Below are 27,319 nucleotides of genomic sequence, written 5' to 3' on the forward strand. Positions count from 1 at the left end.
TTTTGGTGTCAAATCTAAGGAACTGTCCCAGATTGAACTGTCATTAGAGAGGTTTGGCAACAGATTGATAAATTAAACAGTAATAAGTCACCAGGACCAAATAGTATTCATGCAAGTGTTAGGGAGGAACTCAAATGTGAAATTGCAGAACCGCTGGCTGAGTCTGTAACCTGTCATTTTAAATCAGATTTTATACCTAGTGTTTGGACGATAGCTAATGTGATACCAGATTTTAAAAGGGCTGCAGAGGTGATACCTGCTCCTATAGGCCAGTAAGCCTGACTTCAGTACAGGTGGTAAATACCTCCAGTGGCTGGTCATGGAATACCAGATAGGGAGGGCTCTGAATTACTGCAGAGAACTCTGTCCCGGGCATGTGTGTTGCGGGTCTTGCCAATATACTCAGGATCTAACTGCTATATTTGGGGTTGGGAAGGCATTTTCCCACAGGTCAGATTGGCAGAGATCCTAGTGGTGGTTTTCAGGTTTAAGCTAGGGATCTTGGCTTGCATGTGAAAGCTAGTGTAAATGGTGCATTCTTTGTCACCTGGAGTTTTTAAATTGTGATTTGAGGACTTCAGTAAGTAAGTCAGAGATTAGGGGTCTATTTCAGGAGTGCATGTTTCTGTGGTCTGCAATGTGCTGAAGGTCAGACTAGATCGGGGTGGGCAGTAATTTTTGATGTGGGTGGAGAGTGGGCACTCCCAAGAAGTTGCTAAGAGGTCAAGGGCAGCGCTTTTCTATGATAGTCATAGAACAGTGCAGACTCTGGGAGTGAGTTTGAATGAAGGAGAGGGTTGTGACCTTGGGCAGGGGGTTGGGTGTAGAGTCTGAGAGGGTGTACGAGGACAGGAGAGGATTCTGACCTGGGGAAGACGTGTAAGAGGGGATGCAGGGTCTGGGAAGGAGTTGTGACCAGAGGCAGGGATGCATGAGGGGTGCCGAGAATTTGGATTGTGACCTGAGTCAGCATTGCATGAGGTCACTTATGATCTGAGTTATTGAGTTGGGATTGGGTGGGGAGGGAGTAATGTGCTAGGTGCAGGAGCTGATCTGGAGGTGCTTGCTTACCTTAGACATCTCCTGGTTAGTAGCCCAGCTAGACCCCTGAGTAAGATCCCTGTCTCTGTGCCCCTCCCACTTAAAGAGGCCAGTTGTTGAGGCTTGAGTGTGTGTCAGCATGGTGCATGCCATGGGGTGGGAGGCTCTGAGTTGGGAGGCCCAGGTGGCTCCCATTAACTAATTTCCTGCCAATGGTAGCTGTGAGGATTGTGCTGGGAACACTGCTTAGAGACCCCACCCCTCCTGCCCCACAAGGGGCACACTGCATGCAGAGAGCCCCATGCTGATCCTAGCAGCCATCTGTGGGGTTGTGATGGGCAGGGAACCTGCCCAAGACTCCTGCTAGGTCTTGTGACATTGGTGGTGCAGATGATTGTAATGAGCCAAATATGGCCCAGCCATATTTTGCTTGCCCTAGACTAGATCATGATGATCCCTTTTGACCTTGAAGCCTGAGTATCTTTGGACTCCAAGTTACTTAATTTTAATTAGTTTTTTAGTTATATTGCAGGAAGTTGTCTGTCATGTCTCTCATGCATTATAATCGCATCGCTAAATTTTATTAAAAAAAATCTTACATCATTGGGCATTTCTAAAACCTCTGATTTTGAATGTAGGAAGTGACAGTTGCCTTTTTTCTCATTTCTGTATAAGAAACATAATCTGATCTACATAAAAAAAAGAAGCCTTATGTGATCAATACTTGAATCCAAAAGTACTGTAAATATTATAGGCAATAAAAGAGTAGGACTTGAACTATGGATGGCTGGGTTGTCTTTCTGATTCAACTTTTTTTCTGCTAGTTCCCTATCTATGAATGGGCTGGTTCTGATCTATTTCATATGGGATGTTGGTTGTAAAATGCTGTTTGTGTGAAATAGGTATAGATTTTTGTCTTTCTAAATCAATTTATTATCTGGGCCTTCTATAAAATTTTACAGTATTTAAGATTGCTGTTTACTGTCTGACTTTATGGAACTACGCTGTTACTTGTTGTGTCCAATAAAAATACTGCAGTGTGTATAATTAATTTTGTAACTGTCTTGCAGGATATGTTCTTTAAATATACATGGAATAACTTCTTGCATACGCAAGTAGAAATCTGTATTGCATTGATTCTTGCAAGCCCTCTTGAGAACATAGAAAATGGCACAATTACAGATCAGGACTCTATTGGGGACAATCTCTTACTGAAACATGTAAGTTGTGATTGTTTTGTAGCCACCTTAATGCTGTAAGCCTCGTTCTTAACTATTGTAGCGATTTCTCTGTCTAGTGGAAGTAAAACCATGGCTTATTAAATAGAACAGGGGTGGATAAGATATGGCCCACCATGCATTTTAATATGGCCTGAGACTTTGGGGAGAGCTTTGCATGCTGCCTCTGCCCCCAGCAGAATCTCTCAGCTCTAGCTGGCTGGAAACCTGCAAGTAGTAGGTGAGAGGTTTTCTTGGGGATGAGGGTAGTGTGCAAAGCCTCTTTTCCAGTGCAGAGAGCCAGGTGAGTGGGGGCTGCTGGAAGGCAGGGAAGCATGTCTTAAAGTGGGATCAAGGTGTGGGATAGGGGAGGAAGAAAAGGATGGAGCTTTGGCCGGGAGGGTGGGACTGAGGGCAGTCAGCCCTTAGTGTTGCTCAGGATGGGGCACTGGGGTTCTTGCACTTTCCGGTCCTCAGAGCTGTGCAGAGCAGTGATTCCATGGCATTGCAAAGAGGCACAGGGCTCTGGCTGTTGTCACTGCTGTGGTGGCCAGGAGCTTCAGGCTCCCATGCAACTCTCCCCCACCCCTCTTTCAGTAGGCCTGCCTGCACTCCAATACCCTACCTTGAGTTTCTTTCTGCACCCAACCTCCATTCCAGACCTTGCACCTTCTCCATAGAAACATTCAGCCCTTGACCACTTACCAAAATCTTGGTGTGGACCCCACCAGAAATTGCCCATCCCTGAAAGAGGCATGATATAATAATAAAAAGATTTAGTGGCAGTTCACTTTTTATGTTGAAAACCTGGTTTTGATGCATGCTAGATTGCTTTCCAGTCTGGTAACAGTCCCTAGGATGAGATTTAGGGAAGATTAGCTTAATGTCTGTTTGAAGAATCCCTTTAACTTAGTGTAAATTTGACTAGCTCTGAAGAGAATACTTTTTGATATGCTGAGAGACTTGTAAATGTTGTGTGATTTGGGACCCAAAGTTAGAGTGATCAGGAAAGGACAAACCTATTAATTTTGTCATACATGGAAAATAGAATGTTCAGAGTTCCCTTAGAGCAGGGGGTCAGCAATCCATGGAATGGGTGCCAAGAGTGGCACAGGAGCTGATTTTTCATGGGCACACAAGGCGAGCTCAGTCCTACCCCTCTTCCCCCATGCAACCGGGAGCTTGGCCGTGGATTAACAAAAGTCCGGCTGATGCTGTCAACCACCCCCTAAGCAGTAAAGCTCTGCATCTTAATTTATTAATGAAGCTGTTATAAGTAGGACTATTAGTAGCTTTAAAAAGTATTACCAGCACTTGGACCGTACATAGAAGTCAAAAGGTCAAATTTCAGCACTCCACCTTGGAAAGCTTGCTGACCCCATGCCTGAGAGGCAAATTTTCAAAAATATTCAGCACCTAGCAGATTCTGTTCAGAAGAAAGGGACCTGAACACTTGTTTAGGTGTCTAAATAGGAGCTGTAGGATGCTGACCTCAAGAATTTTGGTCTTTAATTCAGTGAAAAAGGCTTAATGCACTTCACATTTGTTGTATGAAGTTTGAAACATTCTGTTTTTTCTGCCTGAAATTAATTGCAACTTCTGTTTAAAATTATTTTAATATATGCTACTTTGCATTCACGCTTAAACATTAAACATTTTTAATAGCTTTTTCTTAAGTGCCAATTAGTGGAGCGAATACTTGAAGCATGGGAAACGAATGAAAAAAAACAGTAAGTAATAAAGTTTTTACTCCTTTTCCTGACAATTGAAGTGCTACTTTATATTTAATGTAACATCCAAGTGCATGATCAGTTTAGAATTGAACCAGATAACGTGTGGTGGTCTTCGAGTGGTCCCCGTGGGTGCTCCACAATAGGTGTCGGGCTTGTCCGGCGCCGCAGATCGGAAGTCTTCCATCAGTTTCTCCTGGATCACGCATGTGCCGGTGCGCGCTACTCCCCCGCGCACCCCCGGCCACATGCGCGATCCGGTCCCCGCCAGTTCCTTCTCAACCGCCATCGGCTGCAGACGGAATCCGCTCAGGCTAAGGCCAGAGTCAGATTAGATAGTTGTTTTCTACGTGTAATTTGTTGTTTTTGGTTACGAAAAAAATAAGAAAAAAAAGAGAGAGAAAGCAAAGACAGAGAATATCAGCAAAAAAAAAAAACAAAACCTGAGGAGCAGAGAAGAGAGGAGCGGATGTGAAGGCCATTTAGGCCACCCGCTGCCCCGCAGGCCGGTGATTGCTATTTGGGGTGGAAAGGCACGGATTAAGTGCTAAGTACCCTATTAACGGTAAAGGACTCACCGCAATGGCCTCTTCAGGTTTTAAAAAGTGTGAGTCATGCCGCGAAGCTGTGCCGGCCTCCGATGGGCATAGTGAATGCATCCGCTGCCTGGGGGAATCACACATTACCCAGAAGTGTTCTCACTGTGCTAAGCTCACAGCCAGGGCCAGGAAGGACAGAGAGATGAGGCTTAAAACGTTCTTGTCCGATAAGGCTCTCCAGCTGGACTTGCCGGAGAAGCCTCACCCAGAAGGGCCCTCTGGGTTGCATAAGAGGAAGGCAGCTTCTCTGACCCCCTCGGTGCAGAAACGGAGGAAACTCTCCCCGGCTCGATCCTTGCTGGCAGGTTCAGCGAGCAGGACGAGCGGCGCACACAGCCCCCAGCCGCATACTCAGGCAAGCGGCAGCGCAGCAGCGCACGTGGCAGAGGCTGAGCCTCCGGTTACGCAACAGCCAGCACACGCGGCGCCCAGAGCGTCAGCAAGGCAAGCGCCGGACCTGGCGGCGCCGGCCCCCGCGGCACCAACGATGCAGGGGCACCAGGCACGGAGCCTGCAGGCGCCGGAGGAAGCTACCCGCGCGGCACTGCAGCTGATTGTGCCAAGCGTGGCGCCGACAGCGGGGCCGAGATCCCCGGCACGGGAGGGGGCGGTGCCAGCCCCGCAGGGGAGGGGCAAGGCAAAATCAAGAACCCGGCACCGCAGCCCATCTCCGGACAGGGCTGCGCTGCTGTTAGCACCAAGCCCTCCCCCTGTGATACACACGCCGCACCGAAGGCCTGTGTCTCCACCGGCTTATCCAGAACCACCTCCTCCGTTCCTCCAACCAATGTCACCATGGCTTGGGCCACCTTCACCATTTCTGGGAGTGGATCCCCTGGAGTACTATCACAAGCCAGTTTCACCTCTGTCTGTGTCGTCGCGGAGGTCTCGCTCTCCCAGACATCGGGGGTACACACTCCGTGGGTGGTCCAGGTCTCCACCAGACCCTTGCCCATGTTGCTATGGTCGTCCTCATCATGCTGGACACAGACACCGCAGGCCTACATCCAGGGGCAGGTCCCCACCCCCCGGCCGTTCAATACCCCCGTGAACACTCTTGATCGGGGATGGAAACACAGCTGTCTCAAGGGGAATTAGTTTTAGAACCCCGAGACTTTCCTTCACAATCCTCCAGGGAGCAAGTGTATCATCGACCGCAGGAGCCTGAGGGTTCGAGGGAGGTTTACCCCAGTGGTTCCTCCTCGTCCTCCCCAGATGAGGCCATGGCCCCCGGGGATGTCTCTTCTTCCCCCCCCCCCCCCCCCCCCCCCCCCCCCCCCGGATGACCTTAAACAATTTCAGGAGCTATTTAAAAGGGTAACTTTCACGCAAGACATTCAAACGGCAGAGGTGCAGGAGGAACATCACAAACTCCTGAAAAATTTGAGACCCCCGGCTTCATCCAAAATTGCTATTCCGCTGGACGAAGCCATTCTGGAGTCAGCCACTACCATATGGCAGACTCTGGCCTCTATCCTGCCTACGAACAAGAGAGCGGATAAGTGGTACTTCGTCCCGGCAAAGAGTATGGAGTACCTCTTTAGTCACCCACAACCAAATTCTTTGGTGGTGGAATGGTCCCAGCAGAGGTCAAAGGCTTCTCAGTACAAATCGGGGGGATTGGACAAAGATGCTAAGAAGCTAGAGCTGTTTGGCAGGAAGGTATATTCCTCTTCTACCCTGCTATTGAGAATGGCAAATTATGCAGCACACCTAGCAAGCTATAATTTTGATAATTACTCCAGACTTACTCCCCTCATGGTTTCACTTCCGGAAGACAAAAAGCCAGTGTTAAAGGTTATTTTTCAAGAGGGCTACGCAGCATCGCGGACGGGAGCCCAGATTGCCCTGGACGTGGCGGACACGGCGGCACGTTCAACGGCTACAGCAGTGGTCATGCGTAGAGAATCCTGGCTCCAGACGTCTGGTATCCCTAGAGACCTACAGGCAAAGATCGTGGATCTTCCCTTTGATACACGAAGCTGTTTGCAGACTCAACCGACTCGGTCCTCCACTCCAGTACGGACTCGAGAGCTACACTTAGAACCTTGGGCATTTATACTCCCCCATACAGGAGAAAAAAAAAATTATCCTCAGCAAAGACGCTACGCTTACCAACCACAGCGTGCTCAATATCAACGGGGCTACGACCAAGGGCGCCAGGGTGCTGGAGATCATAGCCATGGGTTACACGATCCCCTTCTAGTCACTCCCACTGACGAAGCCTCCCGCCAGGCCTCACCTCAGGGACACTGCCCATGAGGCGAGGCTCAAGCAGGAGGTGGACCACCTGCTACTTCCTAACAGAGAAGAGAACAGGAGGCTGGAAGCCCATCTTAGATTTTCGGGGCCTCAACCGTTACTTGCGCAAGCAGCGTTTTCGGATTATCACAGTTGCCTCGATACTCACGGCACTGGACGATGGAGACTGGTTTGCAGGCCTCGACTTACAAGATGCTTACTTTCATATAACAATCCACCTGGCACACAGACGCTTCCTCTGCTCCGCGGTCGGCAAGGAGCACTTCCAGTACAGGGTTCTTCCATTCGTCCTCTCCTTGGCCCCCAGAGTCTTTACCAAAACCCTGGCAGTGGTGTCAGCCTACCTGCACAGACAGGGGGTGTTTATTTTCCCATATCTGGACGACTGCCTGCTGAAAGCGGCCTCGAAGGCAGAGGTCTTACGCATGGTATGCGTCACAGCGGACACATTTTCTTCGCTGGGCCTAGTTATCAACTTCGCAAAGTCAAAGACCGAACCCACACAAGATATAGAGTTCATAGGGGCACGCATAAACTCTATGACAGCAAGGGTGTACCTACCCGACGCCCGCTTCCGCTCCATCAGTTCGCTGGTGCAAGTCATCACATACAGCCCCACGGTGCCGGTCTTTAACGTGCTTACAACTGCTGGGCCACACGGTGGCAGCGACGTTTGTGGTACAGAATGCCAGGTTACACATGCGAAGCCTGCCGTGTTGGCTGGTGAGCGTTTACAAACCGGCATCCCACACTGTCCACAGGGTGGTGTCGCCAACGACAGAGGTGGCAGATCCCTGGCGTGGTGGGAAAACCCCAAGAATCTGCTAGTGGGGGTGTCCTTTCACCAACCACGAATTTCTATTTTTCTTGCTACCGACGCCTCCCACATAGGATGGGGAGCACACATCGGTGACAAGGTGACGCAAGGGCTATGGTCCCCTGTGGAACAGACACTGCACATAAACATACTGGAGCTCAGAGCAGTGTTCAACGCATGTAGACATTTTCGAGATTACCTGCATGGCAAAGTAGTCGGGATCAATACCGACAATACCTCCACTATGTTCTACATCAATCGACAAGGAGGGGCACGATCCCGTGCATTATGTGCGGAAGCAGTCCAATTGTGGAACTGGTGCATCGCCAACGAGATAACGTTGAAAGCCTCGTATTTGCCGGGTGCTCACAACGTGAAAGCAGATCAGCTGAGCAGGTGCTTCGCACTCACGCATGAATAGCAGATCCGCTCCGATCTGCTACGGCGCATTTTTCGTACATGGGGGTTTCCCCAGATCGATCTGTTTGCCACCCAGTACAACAAGAAGTGTCCCCCGTAGTGCTCCAGGGCAGGAGTGGGGCGGGGGTCCCTGGGGGACGCATTCATGATTTCATAGAGGGGCCCCCTACTTTACGCGTTTCCCCCCACAGCGCTTATCCACAAGGTTCTGCAGAAAGCCAGAAGGGAGAGAGCTCGCATGATACTCATAGTCCCAACTTGGGATCGGTAGCAATGGTTTCCCTTGCTTCTGCGCATGTCGGACTGCCCACCGCTCCCTCTACCGGTGGCGCCGGACTTACTCACGCAAGCTCAGGGGTCCATAGTGCACCCGCACTCTCAGGGTCTGCGTCTACAAGCATGGCTAATCCATGGTTCAGCTCGTTAGAGAGCATGTGTACGGAGGGAGTACAACAAGTCTTGGAATGTAGCCGAAGGACCTCCACCAGGGGGACTTACAAGCAGAAATGGACTCGATTTACAGCCTGGTGTTCTGCCAAGCAGTTAGCTCCCCTTGACGTTCCTATACCTGTAATACTAGAATACTTATTAGACCTCAAAAGAGGCGGGCTTTCTCTATCCTCGCTGAAGGTCCACCTCGCCGCTATATCAGCCTTTCGGCACACAGAGGAAGGGCTCACTGTATTCGCCCATCCTATCCTTCCGGAAAATGGACAGGCTTCTAGTCTCTCTCACTCCCAGGTCAAAGGAGAAGGTCTCTCGTCACAGAGAATCTCAAAGCACATTGTGTCCTGTATAAAAATGTGCTACAAGCTTTGAAAGACTCCTTTGCTGGCCCTGCCCAGGGCTCACTCCACCAGGGCAGTGGCGGCGTCAACAGCCTTCTTCAAGGGCATCGCGTTAAAAGACATCTGTAGAGCGGTGACCTGGTCGTCCTACGACACCTTCGCCAAGCATTATGCCCTACATTGGGTGTTCAAAGAGGATACCCGTCTGTCGACAGCAGTCCTCTCGGGGGCAAGCTGCACGTAAACTGATTACCCATCTCCTTACTTGGGTTACTGCTGGGTAGTCACCTATTGTGGAGCACCCACGGGGAGCACTCGAAGAAGAAAGAGAAGTTACTCACCTGTAGTAACGATGGTTCTTCGAGATGTGTCCCTGTGGGTGCTCTACCACCTGCCCATCCTCCCCGCTTCGGATCTCTGTCTAGTGTTTTCCAGGAGCATTCGAGGCGGTTGGTCAAGGAACTGGTGGGGACCGGATCACACACGTGGCTGGGGGCGTGCGGGGGAGCGGCGCGCACCGGCGCATGTGCGATCCAGGAGAAACTCCTGTAAGATTTCCGATCTGCGGCGCCGGGCAAGCCTGACACCTATTGTGGAGCACCGACGGGGACACATCTCGAAGAACCATCGTTACTACAGGTGAGTAACTTCTCTTTCTCCCCTTCACCTTAAAACAAATTTTACAAGAGGCATATACAAACATGAATATGTTGAAATTGTTTCCTCCTTTCGCCAGTAAGTGTGAGGTGTAATTATCTTTGTACATGAATAAAAATATAAGACAAGCTTGTGTCATAACTTGGTCAAGGAAGCGCACTGACACTCAGACTGGAGCTCTGTTGCCCTTTAATTTTCTGATTTCAGTTCCTTTCACTTTTCTTCCTCTGGAAATGTCTGAAGGTGTTTTTGTGGCCATAATGTCCTCAGATGTGTAATCATTGGACTGAAAACTAAACAATCGCCGTACTTAATGTTCTGTGCCAGATATCTGGCATGACACTTACAACTTAATTGGGCAACTGACTCTAATTAGCCTCAAGTTTAGCAACTCCTTTTTAACTTTGAGGGTAAAGAGAATCATAGTTTAAATGTTTGAAGGGTAGTGCAGAATGCCCTTCAAACCAGTGAAGACTTTCCAGAGCACTGGTACAGTAAGGTGACATTTCCCGTAAATGGAATAATTGTAGGAGCACCCTATTGTCTTCCAGGCCAGGGGTCATGACCTGTCCCAGCCACGGCCTCCTCTGGGGACAAGGATTGGAATGATATCCCTGCTGGTGGCTGCGTAATACCTTCCACTCCTGTAGGGTCTCGGGGGTGGGGGGGGAATAGTCCTGAGACAGCAGTTCAGCTACTCATATGTGACCCAGCGATGCCTGCAGATCCAAGACTGAGGCCCATCCTGATTGGCCAGTATGAGCCCTCTGTGTCACTGATTGGTGTCGGTGCTGTTTTCAATGCCACTATCATCCAAGCCACACCTGGTGCACCCAGTGGAGGTAATAAGGTACCTTGTGCCTTAGGTCCAACCACTTCGGCCCAGGTGCCATTGGTAGTGCTGGTGCTAGAGTTAATGCCTCTGAATCTCCAGGTGTGGGTGCCAGTGTGACAAAGGAGGCCAGTGCTGCCCTGGAAATGAGGTCTTGGAGCCTGGGCTTGGCTCTGATAGAAGGCCTAATGTATCCAGAAGGGCCGCTGCATTTATTGCTGCCACTGGACTGGCCATTGCATTAGATGTAATCAAGAATGTCTCCTTGAAGACCACCTACTTCTGCTAGAGTGGTAGGAGTCTAACTCTGGACTCTCAGTCTCTGACAGTGAGAACCATGGCGATGCTGTACTCTTCTGGGATGATGAGGACTGGGCTTGGCTCCTTTACCTCTGAGGCTGAAGGTGACTGAAGTAGTGCCATCGCTTGGAGTCAAGGCATGTGTTATCATGGCTGGCTTTCCCGTGGATGGAGGGCGGGTGGGCATATGGTTTGGTGACTTCTCATGTCTCATTGGAGAGGAATGGTGCAGTAGCATGTATGACCTCCTGCATGGCCTGGAATTCCCCTGTTGCTGAAGGGAGCTGTAGGCCTCTGCTCAGCTGAGGTTCTGAAGTGGACTGGCCCTGCTCAGGTCTTACCATTGACTCCCTGTTTTTGGAAATGGGAGATGTGCCCCCTTCTGTCTTTTCTTTTGAGAAACTGAGGGCTAGGACCTGTGTGCCGATCGTAAGTCCTGCACCATGCAGTGCTGGGATATCTTGTCCTTCCTCACTGCTTTGATTAATCTTGGTGGTGGTTTGCTCTGCGCTCAGGAGCAAGTACTCAGCACTGGATCTGAAGACCACTGTTCTGACTGGGGCTGCAATATCACTTCCATGAGGATGACCTTCAGACACTGTCTTTTCAAGTCCTAGGTTCAAAAGTCTTGCAAATGGAGCAGTGATCCCTCTGATGGCTCTCACCCAGACCTTATAAGTACGAAGTATGGGAATCGCTCTTGGGCATGCACCTGCCACAGATGGCACAGGCTTTGAAGACTGGCAACCCTAGACATTCCCTGGTGCCAGGGACTTGAGGGGAGAACAACACTTCGAAGAGCACCAGCACCAATCAACTACGCTAATAAAACTATTTTACAACTAACTAAACTGCTAACTATATACAAGAAGAATAATAGCTAACTGATAGCAAACTTGTAATAACTGCTGGAACGTTCCAGTTAACTGTGCCTGGTGGCCAGAAGGAACTGAGAAGGGGATGAGTTGGTGGGTGCCATGAAGGCGTCACTCTGGGGAGCCCCCAGGCCAGCCCTGTGGCTGGTTGCTGTGGGAAAAATATCCAGCATGCACACACCTAATGGGAATTGACATAAACACCACATCTCAGAGAACAGTTAAAAAAGGTAACCGTTCTTTTTTATGTCTCATCTTGATAGCTGTGGGTGAGAACCTACTGCAGTAAAGAACCGAAAATATAATGTGAACACATGGAAGAGACTTCTTTTGTAAGAAATGTGCAAACCCACCTGAACTCTGGTTACACAATGTAGTAAATGTATCTAAGGAAATCCCAGTTGTTTTTTCTTCAGTATGTTGTTTCTCTAAGGATTTTTAAAATTGTGACCCTGATGTGAGACTGATATTCCTGTGGCATGACACCAAAAGATTATTATTAAACAATATTTATATAGCATCAAAAATTATGCATAACAGTTTACACAGTTACCCTCAGGAATTTCCAGGCTCAACTTAGTATGAGTTGTTTTTGGGGAGGGGATGTACTCTAAAGCTGAGTTACTGAGACATTCTAGTGTGATGTTTTGTTTCTACTTTCTGCAACAATCTAGTGCAACTAAAATCCTCTTATGTCTGTTATGAGCCAAATGTCATGATTAAAATATTTGATAATAGCATCCAAAGACTTGTTTGCATGGAGACTGTCAGAAAAGTAATCCAAATTAACTAAAGGTATGAATTTAAAATGTATTCATTGATATATTGTACTAAGGCCACTTTGATTCTGCATGAGTGTCCACATGGGTTTAACGTACTTTAACTGATTTAGTTTAACATTTTTAGTTCACTTGGATTATTTTTTCTTGGCTATCCCTGTGTAGACATGCTATTTGTAGAAGATACAGCCTTTGTTTTCTTTTGATTGAGCTGACCACCTCGTTGGTAAACCCTGTTCTGCAACCAACTGTTGGTGTTTGGCACTATGTAGATATTTCTCTTATTTGCAGTTCATTTCTCAAGGTTAGGCCCGTTCAAGCTCGTCTTAATGGTTGTCCTTCAGCACTGCCAAGGTATCGTGTTGTGAGTTGCTATGTCCGGATCCTTGTCAGGCAGATTATCCTGGGTAGCAGAACACTTTTTGTACCAAGACCTAGGAATTACAATTCATGGCCAGTATGCCATTCTTAAACTACATTCCCACCTAATCTGGTATGTATAAATTTGTTAGTCTTTGTGTTGGATGAGCCATGAGATAAAATTTACAAAATCTGGGAATATTGTATTGTGGCCTGAATTAAGACATTTTTTGTTGTACTTGGAGGTTCAAAACTCCCCTTCTGGAATATGTTAAAGTATTAAGAGAAGGAAATTAGTTTTCAGAAAAGGTGTTTGACTGTCCTTTGTGAAGTAGGTTCTCCAACTTGTTAGCAAATTGAATCTAATATTAAATGGATTTATCGGTCTTGTTCTTGCCATATTAATTGCACTCGGAACTGTGTGGAAGCAGAAGTACAACTTCATGATTAAACATTGTTTCTCTTTTATGGAAAGCTTTAGACATTTTAAAACTAGTTTAGAGGGGGAATTGCTCTGTGTTAGTAGTCCAAAAAACTTGATTCTAAATATGCTCTATTCATTCTTCTTATGAGAATTTAAGGTACTTTTGCTTCCTTGCTTATCTGGATAAACTTTGTGTTGCTTTTCTGGGTATACAAGCTTAACATTCCAAAGTGACAAAATACTTCAAAATCCAGCTGTTCAGGAAGATAAACATCTGAACGTCTCTTTTGCAGGGCTGAAGGAGGCAGGCGGCATGGTTATATGGGTCATTTAACAAGGATAGCTAACTGTATTGTGCATAGTACTGATAAGGGGCCAAACAGTGCACTAGTACAGCAGCTTATTAAAGGTAACATTTAACTTCTGCAGATTTGTTTGACTATTCTGTTAGTTGGATTTGTAGAATTAAATCATGAAAGAAATTTAAAAGGCAGGTTTTAATAGGGCTTTTATTTACGGAAGCTCTTTGTCCCAGGGAATGAAGTAGTCTTATTAGAGTTTGAGTAAGTCCAAGCAACATATTAAATTAGGACAACCTTAAATATATGATTTGCTGTCCCCCAGACTTAGTGAAGCAGTGCCATATCTGCTTCAAATAAAGGTGAGTGCATGTGGCCTGCCCTAATGAAAACTAGACTGAGTCTGGTGTCTTCTGCTGGAGAATGATTTATTTACAAAGGTACTTCTAGAATAATTAATTTCTCCAGCATAGGCCTTCTCAGTCGCCGCTGTCCCTTATGTTCCTTCTTGCGGTATTAAACTTTCCCACTTACTTCCAAATCCCTTGTACTCATGTACACTTACAGGCTTACTGCACCAGGGAGCCATTGAAATTGTCAGCAGATAGACAACCAGTGTCTACCTGAAAACCACACTTTGGTAGAATAATCAGTGCCTTAGTAAAAATGTGGTTTTATGTGTAGCATAACATGGTCAACAGTCAGTTGGGTTTGTTTATTTTCTCTGTATGTGCGTGTCTGTGTTTGCTGCCCCCCCCCCCCCCAAAAAATTAACTTCAGGAGTGAAAAGAGTGAAAACTAAAGGCTTTGAGTGACATTCATACTAAAATCTTTTTTTTTTCCCCCCTCCATTTCACTCTAGAGCTTCCAGCTGATGTCAGGGAGCGATGGGAGACATTTTGTACAAGCTCCTTAGGAGAAACTAACAAAAGGAACACAGTGGATCTAGTAGGTTTTGTAAGATGAAGCTTGCAAAGTTAACTGCTGTTATAGGGACATCCTTTTCTCTTTTAATGTGTCAGGGATGCAATAACACTGCAGACTTTCAGCCATCTTGCTTCTAAGACAGAATATCAGCAAACCTCTCAAGTAGCTGTGGAATCAGCAGCTCCTTGGTTTCCTTTGCAAATATGCTTATCTTATTGGCAATTAATATGGTTTTGAAAGGATGCTTGGAGTTGGACTCAATTTGTATTTGCACCTTACTCTTACAATACCATCCAACAAGGAGGCAGCACTTAGGGTTTTTACAAGTGCAAAACTGCTTGAGGAATTCAGACTAAAATTGCTGACAATGGGGTTTTGATATACAGAATGTAAACTATATATAGTTAAAGTGAAACTACTTACTGCATCAATGAATGATGCAAACAAATACCTCACTCACTTTCATTAAAAAATATAATTCCATTCTGCACTAATTCAAAGATTAGGTTGGTCTTCTAAGGCTAAACAAATATCTAATTGTGAGGTGCAGAAATAGTTTTTAAACAGAGGCAGCATTTTCTGTTTGCTGTTACACTGACATTGTGTCTTTTTTTTTTTTTAAACTGAGGTTGTTACCTGCTTGGGCCTCATTATATTTGTGGTATTCAAAATTTATCCAAGAATCACTGGTTTGTTTCTGGGTTCACTTTATGTGGCAATGATGCATCACTAATCTGTTCTTAATTTATGTCACGTGTACAACAATGAAAGATCCACAGAGAAGCAAGTTCAGTACACGTGAAACTACATAATGGCGGAGGCTTTTTTGTTTCGTACAGGTTGGACCTCTCTAATCCAGACCATGCTCATTTGGCAACATCCATAATCCTGCATGATTTTATTTTGCCAGATGGCCACTTATCACAGATGTGGCGAAGTTTCCCATGGTCTTACAAAGTTTGTTTACATCCATCAGTCCTGGCTCTCAGTATTCTGTGCTGATATGTAACTCTAATTTACTTCCTAAATGTCATCTAAGAGCCCAGTAAGGAGTGAAAGAGTTGGTAACATGCTAGAAAATATTGACCTCTCGCAGTCTGGAAAATTCTCTAATCTGGCACAGGTCAGGTCCCAGTGGTGCCAGAGGAGAGAACGTTGACCTGTAATAACATTCTGCTGCTAGTTAGTTCACAAATACTACTCTGTACACTAGCCCAGCAAATGTTACACCACTCATTTGATTTCAAGGTATCTTTGAGTGACTGGTTTTTAATTTATAATGTTTCTTGTGCGAGCATGAGTTAAAAGGTCAAAGTTGAGAGAAGTGTAGTCATAATGAGCCAGAATTTAAATTAGTTTCATTCTGTAATGACACAGCATGCTCAACATCTGTCATCTTATTTGACTTAACATCACATGCCTTGGAGCTTTTTTTTTTTTTTAAATGATGATGATGATAACAAAAAAGCCTAACAGGGTGGGTGGGTAATAAACCCTTGTATTTAATGGACACTCTGGTTTAACGGACACCCCTCCCCCATTAGTCTGTTAAATTGAATATTTAGTGTATTTGCTGGGCTAAAAAGCTTCCACAGGTTGAACCTCTCTAGTCAGGCACCTTTGGGACCTGACCAATGCTGAAAGAGAATTTGCCATACCATGGTAGGTCAATATTGTCTCTCACATTACTAACACTTCCACTGTTTATTGGGCTCTTAGAAGACGTTTAAGGGTAAATTAGATCTAAATAATAGCACAGAGCACTGAGAGCCAGGACTGGTGGCTGGAAACAAGCTTTGAGACCATGGGGAAACTTGGCCACACCTATGATGGTAGGCTAACTAAAATCATGCAGGACTATGGATGGTGCCACATGAGTGTGCTGGATTAGAGATGGGCAACTAGTAGTTCATCTTTTTGTAATGAAATTAATAACATTGCATCATAATTCTACACAAAACCTTTTGTTTATTGTAAGTAGGTGTCTAAACTTTTTGTCTAGGTTACTACCTGCCACATACATTCATCCAGTGATGACGAAATTGACTTTAAAGATACTGGTTTTTCACAGGATTCTTCTATGCAGCAGGTGAGTTAAATTCATTTAAGAGTTTTAAGCAGGTGTGTGCCTTCTTTGTAAAAGAGGCTTTTTTTGTGGAATTTTTGTCTTTGGGCTGGATGTCTTTGGTGCAAAACAACATTTGAAGAATTTGGAATTGGAAGTGGACAGTGGATAAAAAAATCTAGGCACCATGAAGTTTAAAGTTTTATACATATTTATAACTTGCTAATTGACAGTGATGCACGATTTAATGTGGTGATGCCACACATTGAGTGGTGTTTTGGAGAGTATCAGCTAAATGTATAATGGTCTATTTGAGTCAGCACTTCCATTCAGAAAATAGTTTTTGGAAGAACTTCTGGTACTTTGCTGTTTTTGGTGAGTGAAGAAAGAGACCTGTTCTGTACTAGCCTCATTCCAGTTGCAAAGTACTACTTTATATATTTTCCATCAATGTATGGATTTTTTTTCTATCCACGAATGGAATACTTTTTTATGTGCGCCAAGGCATGTGCAAATGTGCACCCTTGGGAGAAACAAACCACAGCTTACGGGGAGTATTGATCTGAGGCAAAGCTACTGATAGCAGTTTTTTATTGACAAAATCTGAATACAGTGTATATCAGCATTTTTCAAACTGGAGTCTGTGAGAGTAATCAAAAGTGGTCCCTCTGGTTGGTGGGATGCATGATCAGACCCCTCACCCACCCTTCTACTGTCTCCTGCATGCTGGGGAAAAGCTATCTTGCAGCACGCAGGAGGTGCTGGGAGGGTGTGATAGGAGCATGGAGAAGGTGGAAGGAGGAGGGGTAGGGTAGGACCATGGGAGAATGGGTGGGCTGGGGCAAGACTTGGGGTTCAACAGGGGTGGGAGCTTGGGGGCTACCATTTTCAAATCAAAGTGAGGGTCCTCTAGGTTACTGACATTTAAGTACTGCTGGTGTATATTGATTTAGCTTTCCAATCCTGACATTGCTATAGATTCAAGTTACTAAACAAAACACTTTTCAGATTGCTGCTTGTACAGTTAGCTTGTAATTATCTCATTCTAAGAGTTGTAGTTTATATCGCTTTATAATTTTTGTAAAGTGCAGTTGTTCCAAAAGTTTGGTTGAGCTTTTGGTTAATTTTTAGAAACTATAGTTAACTTTTTCATGTCTGATATTTCAGTGATTTATTGCATCTTAGTTGCACCAACGTAGACTTGATGGGTTCGATGTCTTCATCATGGTAGCAGCTTCTATAGGAACAGTGATTCTTTTACAAAGCCTTGCAGAGTCTTCAAACCCTGTCTTCTGACTGTGTACTCCACTGTGAGCTCTGCCTGGGCCAGGGGTCTCAAACATGGCCATACCTGGCTGGGGCAGTTGTGTAGTCTGATCTGGGTGTGTTGGGGGAGAGGGGTATTGTCTGTTCCCAGTCCCGGCCCTTTCTACCCACCCCTTCACCTTCTCCTTCCCATTGCACCTCATCCACCCGGGACACAACCTCAGGGATTATGGAGGGGAGACTTGTGCAGGGTGGGAACAAAGGTTGACCCCTTCACTTCCCTGTATTCCCTGTGTACGTTCACCAAGTGTGCTCCACCTCCCTGCAATTCCCCCAGAGGCAGGGCAGTGGCAGGAAGTGGTGGGGCTTGGGACATGTGAATAGAAAGCTTGCCTCACTTCCCAGCCTGCTGGCATTCCTGGGCCATATTATACAACTGCTCTGGCCAGGAATAGCCCACGGGCTGAGAGTTTGAGACCCCTGTTCTAGACCTGTCAGATATTAATCCAACAGAGAGATGTATATGGTCAACAGTTGTCGTATGTGCATGAGGTAATGCTGTGACACACTTTTTTCAAGGTCTTAGAAGTTTGTCAGGAGGTTTCTTGCCTTTTTAAGCATAAGAAAGGGCAGTGAACCTTGATATTATCATCTGTAGAAAACTGCATATGATGTGAAAGACATTGGGCTGGAGACACTATTATAAGGAGGAGCAGATCAGTTTTCCAGCATAATTGGAAGCACTGTAGTTTCTAACATACTGGTAGTCTTCCTCTTCCACTCTTCTGATCTTCTGTGAATTGTTTTTAACCCTTGTTAGGTAGATTTACTTTGTTCGCCAAATTTATTGAGCAACAGACCTAACCAGACAGCCTCCACCTGCCTTTTCTTCATCTCTGAGTCCCATTCTAACGATTGATTTCTCTCTAATGAAGAATCTTCAGTCAAGAAGTGTTTTCATTCTGTCTGTCCCTCTGGTCAGTGGAATGCCTGTCAGTTCAATCATCAGAAATAGTTTTAAAACTCCATCGTTTTGAAAGAAACTTATATGGTAAGATAAGCGTGTGGCAGTGGAGGTGGCTCTTCTGGCTCCAGCCGAGGCATGGCTCTGGCCCCAGGTGGCTCATGTGGCCCCAGGGGCTCCAACCGAGGCATGGCTCTTGTGGCACCAGTGGTTCCAGCCCCAGCGTGGCTCTGACCCTGGGTGGCTTGTATGGTGGCAGCAACTCCGGCCCCAGCATAGCTCTGACCCTGGGCAGCTTGCACGGCCGTGGCGGCTCGAGCGGCAAACAGGAGCAGCTAATAGGGAGTTTGCTTGGGAAAGCATCCCAGAGGAGCTCAGGTGAAGTGTGGCTTTTGGGGGTTGCGTTGTGAGCTGGTGGGTTGAATATCTGCCTGTGTGTCTGAGCATTTGTTTTGCAAGAGGGGCAGTTTGAAAGCGTGTTCGGCAGTTTGATAAGTTCTTCCTTTCCTGTTTCAGGAAGAGCATTTGATAGGTTTGCAAGGTGTGAATTGGGAGTGCTTTGTTCTAGGTGGGCCTTCAGGTGCTGATTAGGTAGGAAGCAAGGCTTTGAGCCAGGCCTAGCCAGCCCAGCAGCCTTATAAGAAGGCAGCCACTGTGAGCAGTAAACAGGGAGTTTGCCTGGGAGCTCACCTTGGGAGTGAGCCCCATAACAGTTGTCCCTTTCTTATAGGTTTGTTTCTCTTGTGCCCTTCAAGGTGGCACTAGAAACATCTAGCAGAGCTCTCTGAAGAAAGGAGAACAATGGATGGTGACATGGCTACTGAGAAGTCTGCTATTGTGACCTGCACGGCATGTGCCATCTTTGTCTTTTTCCCAGGCGACAGGAAGAATTTTGTATGTCCCAAGTGCGAGCTGGTTGCCATTTTAGAAGAGAAGGTTAGAGAACTTGAGGCACACACATGTCAACCCTTAGGTCCATCAGAGAAAGTGAAGACTTTCTGGATGGAAGTCACCATTTTAGTACTACAGGAACAGCAGGTGGTTCAAAATAAGGAAGAGAACTGGAAGCATGTTACTTCCAGGAGAAGAAAACCAATTCAGGTCTGTCCAACTCCAGTGGAGACAAGAACTGTTTTCAACCTCCCTGTATAGGTGATACAGTGGAGATAGCTGAGGCAGATACCTCACAGGGAATGAATTAGAAGAGAACCCCATGGATTGTAAGGCATGGGATGCACAGTCCTTAGGATGGGGGTGCTATGACCACCACCCCTGAGAGAAGATGACGGGTGGTGGTGGTCAGGGACTCCCTCCTAAGAGGGATGGAGTCATCCATCTGCCATCCAGACCTAGAATCCCAGCATCTTTGCTGCTTGCTGGGAGCTAGAATCCGGGATGTTGGAGAATCTCTTCCAAAAGTCATCAAACCCACAGGCTATTACCCCGTCCTACTTCTCCATGTAGAAACTAATGATACAACCAAGAGTGACCTTGACAAGATCACTGCAGATTATATAACCCTAAGAAGAAAGATCAAGGAATATAGAGTACAAGTGGTGTTCTCATCCATCCTCCCTGTGGAAGGAAGGGGTCCGGGTAGGGATCGTCAAATTGCCGAGGTAAGTGTGGTTGTGTAGGTGGTGTAGCATTGAAGGATTTTTTTTTTTGACCACAGGATTCCGTTTCAGGAACAAGGATTGCTAGGAAGAGATGGGATCCACCTAACGAAGAGAGGAAAGGGCATCTTTGCAGTCAGGCTTGCAAACCTAGTGAGTAAGGCTTTAAACTAGGTTCGTCAGGGGATGGTGACACAAGCCCGGAGGTAAGTGGGGAAGGAATAGGGTACAACAAAGTAGGATTCCTGGCTGAAGAGGAGAAAGTAGGCCAATCAGTCACTTCTTTAAGGTGCTTGTACACAAAAGCCAGAAGCATGGGGACCAAACAGGAGGAAATAGAGGCCCTGGCACAGTCTAAGTAGTATGAAGTGTTTGGAATAATGGAGACTTGGTGGGATGACTTGCATATTTGGAGCACGGTCATGGAAGGGTATAAGCTGTTTAGGTAGGACATGGAGGGGAGAAAAGGAGGAGGAGTTGCGGTCTGTGTGAGGGAGCAGTATGATTGCTCAGAGCTCCAGGATAAGGAGGGAGAAAAGCCAGTTGAGTGTCTTTGGGTTAAGTTCAGAGGTGGAAGCAATAGAGGTGGTGATGTAGTTGGTGTCTGCTGTAGACCGCCACATCACGGAGATGAGGTAGATGAGGATTTCTTCAGACAGCTAAGAGAAGCTTCCAAATCACAGGTCCAGGTTCTCATGGGAGACTTTAATTATACACATATTTGTTGGGAGACCCATACAGCAGCAAACAGACAATCCAGGAAGTTTTTTGAGAATGTTGGGGATAACTTCTTGGTAGAAGTGCTGATGGAACCAACCAGGGGCCATGCACAACTTGACTTGCTGCTCACAAACAGGAAGACCTAGTGGGAGAAATAGAAGTGTTTGGCAACCGGGGCTGCAATGATCATAAGATGATAGATTTCAGGATCCTTACAAAAGGAAGAAAGGTGTGTAGTAATAAACAGACTCTTGATTTCAAAAGAGCAGACTTCAGCTCCCTGAGAGAACTGATGGGCAGGATCCTCTGGGAAACGAAAATGAAGGGGAGAAGAGTTCCGGAGAACTGGCAATATTTTAAAGAATTCTTGCTGAAGGCACAGGAGCAAACAATCCTGCTGCATAGTAAGAAACACAAATATGGTGGGAAACCAACTTGGCTTAACAGGGAAGTTCTTGGTCAGCTTAAACTTAAAAAGGATGCGTATAAGAAGCGGAAACTTCCACAGATGACTAAGGAGGAGTATAAATATGCAGCTGGAAAATGCCAGGCAGTAATCAGGACAGCAAAGGCACAGTTGGAACAGCAGCTGGCAAGGGATATGAAGGGTAACAAGAAAGGTTTCTACAAGCATGTTAACAATAAAAGGGTTATCAGGGAAGGTGTCGGGCTGTTACTGGATGAGAGCAGTAACCTAGTGACAGATGATGTAAGAAAACCTGTAGTACTCAATGCCTTTTTTTGGATCACGGACAAGGACAGCTTCCAGACTGCAGTGCTAAACAGTACAATATGGGAAGGTGGAGGGCAGCCTTCCGTGGGGAAGGAATGAGTTAAGAGCTATTTAGAAAACCTACATGTATGCAAATCCATGGGTCTTGTATTTATTGTGCCCAAGGGTACTGAGTGAATTGGCAGACGTCATTGCTGAGGCTTTAGCCACTATCTTTGAAGACTCTTGGAGATCAGGAGAGATTCCAGGTATTTGGAAAAAGGCAAATGTAGTGTCCATCTTTAAAAAAGGAAAGGAGGACAATCCAGGGAACTGTAGACCAGTCAGCCTTACCTCAGTACCTGGGAAAATAATGGAGGAGATCCTCAAGGAATCCATTTTGGAGCACTTGGAAGAGAAAGTGATCAAAAGTGGTCAGCATGGATTCACCAAGGGCAAGTCATGCCTAACTAATCTCATTAGCTTCTGTCATGAGAGAACAGGCTCCATAGACATAGGGAAGTCAGTGGATGTGACATCAGCAAAGCTTTCAGTGCGGTCTCTCCCACAACATTCTTGCCCATACGTTAAATATGGATTGGATACATGAACTGTAAGATGGATAGAAAGCTGACTTGACCGTCGGGCCCAGTGGGTAGCAGTCAATGGCTCAATATCTGGATGGCAGTCAGTTTCAAGTGGAGTGCTGCAAGGCTTGGTTCTGGGGCCGGTGTTGTTCAACATCTTTATTAATGACCTGGATGAGGGACTGGATTGCACCCTCAGCAAGTTTGCGAATAACACCGAGCTAATGGGAGACATAGATACGTTGGAGGGTAGAGAGAGAATCCAGAGTGACCTGGATGAATTGGAGGATTGGGCCAAAAGAAATCTGTCTTTCAACAAGGAGAAGTGTAGAGTCCTGCACTTGGGATGGAAGAATCTCTACTATTGTTATAGGCTGAGGACCAACTGGCTAAGCAGCAGTACAGCAGAAAGGGACCTAAGGGTTATAGTGGATGAAAGGCTTGATAAGAGTAAACAGTGTGCCCTTGTAGCCAAGAAGGCCAATGGCATGCTAGAGTGCATTAAGAGGAGCATTTTGAGCAGATCTAAAGAAATTGTTGTTCGCCACTATTTGGCACTGGTGAGGCCACATCTCTAGTATTGCATCGAGTTTTGGGCCACACAATATAAAAAGGACGTGGATGTGCTGGAGCAGTTTCAGCAGAGAGCAACGAAAATGATTAAGGGGCTGGAGCACATGACCTGTGAGCAGAGACTGAGGGATTTAGGATTATTTAGTTTGCAGAAGAGAAGACTGAGGGATAATTTAAAAGCAGCCTTCAACTTCCTGAAGGGGTGCTCTGAAGAGAATGGAGAGAAAATATTCTCAGTGGTGACAGACAGCAGAGCAAGGAACAATGGTCTGAAGTCGAAGGAGAGGAGTACGTTGGATATTAGGAAAAACTACTTCATTGGGAGGATGGTGAAGCATTGGAATGCGTTGCCTAGAGAGGTGATGGAATCTCCATCTTCAGAGGTTTTTATGTCACGTCTTGACATAGTCCTGGCTGGGATGACTTAGTTGGAGTTGAATTATCAGAGAGGTAGCTGTGTTAGTCTGAATCTTCAAAAACAAGTCCTTTTGTAGGCAAAGACCCCTTTGGAAGCAGATCTTTGCCTGTGAAAGCTTACACTTCAAAATATCTGTTAGTCTATAAGGTGCCACAGGACTTCTGTTGTTTTTAGTTGGGGTTGATCCTGCTTGAAGCAGGGTGCTGAACTCAATCACCTGTTGAGGTCCCTTCCAGCTCTGTGATTCTATGATTCATTGCAGCTTGTGCCACATGAGTAATCTGACTGGGGGGTGCCTAGCTGGGGTGTGTGTGGCCCATGGCTGTGGGGAGGCTCTGGCTGCAGGGAGGGGATCGCCCTGGAGAGCCCTCGCTGTGGGGAGGAATGTGGGGGCAGGGACTATGGCGATTTGGTAAATTTCAGTTGGTCACCATTGTTTTAATCAGTCCAAATGGCAGAACTGTGGAAAGCTGTCTTTCTGTCCATCTCCATATTCTCCTTCATTGCTGTCCTTTTTCATTTTCCTTCATGCTGCTCCATAACTTTATGTCCCCAACCCAGCCTTCTATTTCCCCTCTGCCATCACCTATTCCTTGCTGCCTTTTACCTTCTCATGCATCCTGTCAGTCTTCCTCTTCAGCACCTTGTTCACCTGCTGCTTTTCAGGCCACCTCTGGCTTCCCATATTCCCATATTTTCTCTCGATTTCCAGTATAGTTGACTAAGCATATAGTCCAGAGAGTGGGTGTCTTCCCAGAGGATAATCTGGCTTCAGTTTCTTCGAAAACAGGGAGATGGTAGTCTCACTCAGTATGTAAAGTGAGTGGAGAAAGGTGGCTGTTTTGACAGAGTGGTTTGGCTTCAGACCCACAGGGAAATTTGACAAGTTTTAAAGCCAGAAATCAGGCCCATTGAGACTTTATTTAAAAACAAGAAAGAACCTTATATCCCCCAAATCTCATGAAATTTGTGGCTAAATTGTGAGAGTTGGCAACATTGTGTGGCAACATTTATTTAACTTGAAAACAGAAATTTAATCTGTATCTGCATTAATCATAGAATAGAATACTAGGACGGGAAGGGACCTTGAGAGGCCATTGAGTCCAGCCCAGTGGCAGGAGCAAGTACTGTCTAAACCATCTCTGATAGACATCTATCTATCTATTAACTCTTCAGGTTTCCAACTGTTTTCTTTTGAGTAACTGAGGAATAGGGTTAGTTAGACTTTTATAGTTGAGATTTATAGCTTCTAACATACACATTGTGTTTATAACAGTGCCCTGTTCTCCCCACTTCCATGAGTCATACAGTTTAAATGCATTTGGAAAGGTGGTATTTAAGACCACATGTGGAATGAAAAATAGCTTTCCTATTAGAGAGGTAGCTGAGTTAGTCTATAAGGTGCTACAGGACTTCTTGTTGTTTTTGAAGCTACAGACTAACAGGTATTTTGAAACATAAGTTTTCATGGGCAAAGACCATCTGATGAAGCGGGTCTTTGCCCACGAAAGCTTATGCTCCAAAATATCTGTTGGTCTGTAGGGTGCCACAGGACTTTTTGTTTCCTATTAGGGCTGCTACCATTCTGGCATCAAACCCATCAAATGTGAGTCAGTATATATTCAGTGGCTGGGATGATTTATAGATTTAAAAACAAATTACTTTTTATAATCCACTGTGTTTAGACTAACAACATTTATTTCTGGAGCAAAATGGGCAAATAGTATTTAGAGTATTATTAGAATCATTATATCACTGTCATTGGTCCTGGGGTTGCCAGGCCTTTTCTGATTATCAGATGCAACAAATGACGTCCAATTTTATTGACCAGTTTGGCTTCAACGATGAGAAGTTTGCCGATCAAGATGACATCGGGAAGTGAGTATAACTTTATGCTGGCTTTAAATTGGATGTGTTTCTTTATTGCGTCACTTCACATTTGAATATATCCCAGTGATTAATTGCAGTCTTGAGTGATGCTGAGCTGTCTGCATTTGGCATTGGTTGCCAGTATCAGCCTGGTCAGTTCTTACAGTGATTGCTCCAGGAAGAGCAGATCAGCTTCCCAGAGAAGTTTTTCAAAATCTGCCTTGGTAGACCATTATGCCTTCAGAATCTATCTGAAATCCGGAGGGCAGGTGTGAGATCTTCCTGCATGGATCTCTTTGATGGACTTAGGGTTTAGTTTTCAACTCATTTTTTTAAAATGTATTCTTTCATTTCGGTAGGCATTCCTTGATGCTGTGTGTTCACTACTTTTCTATTTAAGAAAAAGAAATTGAGATGCACAATTAAGATATATTTGACTGCATTATATGCATTTAGTTATTTTATATGGATTTGTTTTGTCCATGTATCTCATAAAGGTAGCCATTTTTTATATTATTTGTTCACCCATCTTAAAAGATTTTGTTCATGTAAAACATCCTATGATTTGATAAATTGCTTAAGTAAATGATATGAAGCATATTTCCCTTAAGCACACAAATTAACTGTGTTTTCTTGTTGTATGGGAAATTGCTACTTCAAGTTTATAGTTTCTGGTCGTCTTAGTATTCTTGCTAATTAAACAATTCAGAATATGAAATGTCTCTTTACTGTGTAATGTCTCTTTATTGCAGCTTCATTTTTGCTTTTAGTGCATAAATCTGTCCTTTTTTGCAGTGTTTCTTTTGACCGAGTTTCAGACATCAACTTTACTCTCAATACAAATGAAAGTGTGAGTACACATTCCTGCTACTCTTGTGACTTTTGAGTGAGCTTGAGAGAGCAGACTGTTAAATGATAAAACTTCAGAACTACCATTTGTTTTTAACATGAAGGTCAAATGATTCTGTCCATATTATCTTTGAGAAGTAGCACACTATCTTGAGCTTTCTTGTAATGATGCAAAGTAGGGGTGGGCAAGGTATGGCTCATGGGCTGGATCCAGCCCACCAAGCCCCTGAATCCAGCTTGTGGACCACCTTAGGCACAGAGAAGTCAGTTACTGCTTTAAGCAGCTTCCTGTTCGATGTGGTTCTCTGCTCCAGATACTGGAGGATGCTTTGCATACTGCTCCTGCCACATTGTAAAATCTCTCCGCTCCAATCAGCTGGTTTCCAGACAGTAGGAGATGCAAGGTTTTGCTGGTTGGCGGATGGGGGCAGCATGCAAAGTCTCCCCCATCTGCCAGTATCTGGAGCGAAGATCCCCATGAAGCAGGCGGCGATTTTGAACTCTCTGGGGCTGCAGCAGGGGGAGATCCTCCCTCAGAGTCCTGCAGGGATACTGGTCAAGAGCAATCTAGGTAAGTGCCTCCCCACCAGACCCTCCTTCTGCTGCCCCAGACTCCCTCAATCTTCTGCACCACCACTCTTGCTCTTGTACCTCGCATAACTCCACTCATCTGCTCCCCCTCCTGAACCCATACCTCATATAACTCAAACCCTCTGCCCATCCTTCTGCACTCTAATCCCTGCCCCTGGTCACAATCAGTGTTCCTTTTTTTTTTCCATCCATGGGCAGAATAAATGTTATGTGCACCAAGGTATGTGTGGATGTGCACCACCAATAGAAATATATGCCTCTCACTGTGGGTGGCTGTTGGCAGTCTGCTAATCAGCTGGGCGGCACCTGAATCTGTCAAGGGTGGCTGCCCAAGCGCTCAGCTTACAGGGAACACTGGTCACCCCGCGCCCCCCCCCCCCCCACCATAGATAACAAACCAAACCCCTGTACCTCCTGCTGGACCCCAGTCGTCTGCCCCATGTCACAATCTCCTCCTTCCCTGGGTCACAACCCAAACCTCTGCACCCCCGCTGCATCCCAGACTCCCTCCCATATGCCACACAGGTGCCTCAAAGTTTGTGTGCTAACTGGCTCGTGTAAGTCACGTTGCCATGCTGAAGGAAAATGCTATTTAAACTTTTCCAGATGCACCCCACCTCCATTACTGCACAGTCAAGACTTCCTTAGAAGAAGAAATTGGACTGAAGATAGAGGTCAGGGAGGCACTGGAGCTAGACACAAAGCTGGTCTGGGGGTGCAGAGGGAGTGAGGGTAGAGCCAGGTTAGTGTCAGAGCAGGGTG

General features: G+C 45.8%; 1 protein-coding gene across 8 annotated transcripts in view; it reads left to right on the forward strand.

The window, feature by feature from the left end:
• The window catches only part of PPP6R3 (protein phosphatase 6 regulatory subunit 3), a 140,646-nt gene that overhangs the window by 86,333 nt on the left and 26,994 nt on the right, over positions 1–27,319 (forward strand). For 6 of the 8 annotated variants that reach the window (XM_074997921.1, XM_074997922.1, XM_074997924.1 and 3 more), the window contains 7 exons: positions 2,112–2,261; positions 3,924–3,988; positions 13,395–13,510; positions 14,263–14,348; positions 16,330–16,416; positions 25,029–25,126; positions 25,913–25,967. In XM_074997921.1, the coding sequence (XP_074854022.1) occupies positions 2,112–2,261; positions 3,924–3,988; positions 13,395–13,510; positions 14,263–14,348; positions 16,330–16,416; positions 25,029–25,126; positions 25,913–25,967 (657 nt within the window). The remainder of the gene's footprint in view (positions 1–2,111; positions 2,262–3,923; positions 3,989–13,394; positions 13,511–14,262; positions 14,349–16,329; positions 16,417–25,028; positions 25,127–25,912; positions 25,968–27,319) is intronic. The other 2 variants (XM_074997926.1, XM_074997927.1) reach the window with 2 other exon arrangements.

The sequence above is a fragment of the Carettochelys insculpta genome, chromosome 6, assembly GCF_033958435.1.
Source record: "Carettochelys insculpta isolate YL-2023 chromosome 6, ASM3395843v1, whole genome shotgun sequence".
In the NCBI taxonomy this organism is placed as follows: domain Eukaryota; kingdom Metazoa; phylum Chordata; order Testudines; family Carettochelyidae; genus Carettochelys; species Carettochelys insculpta.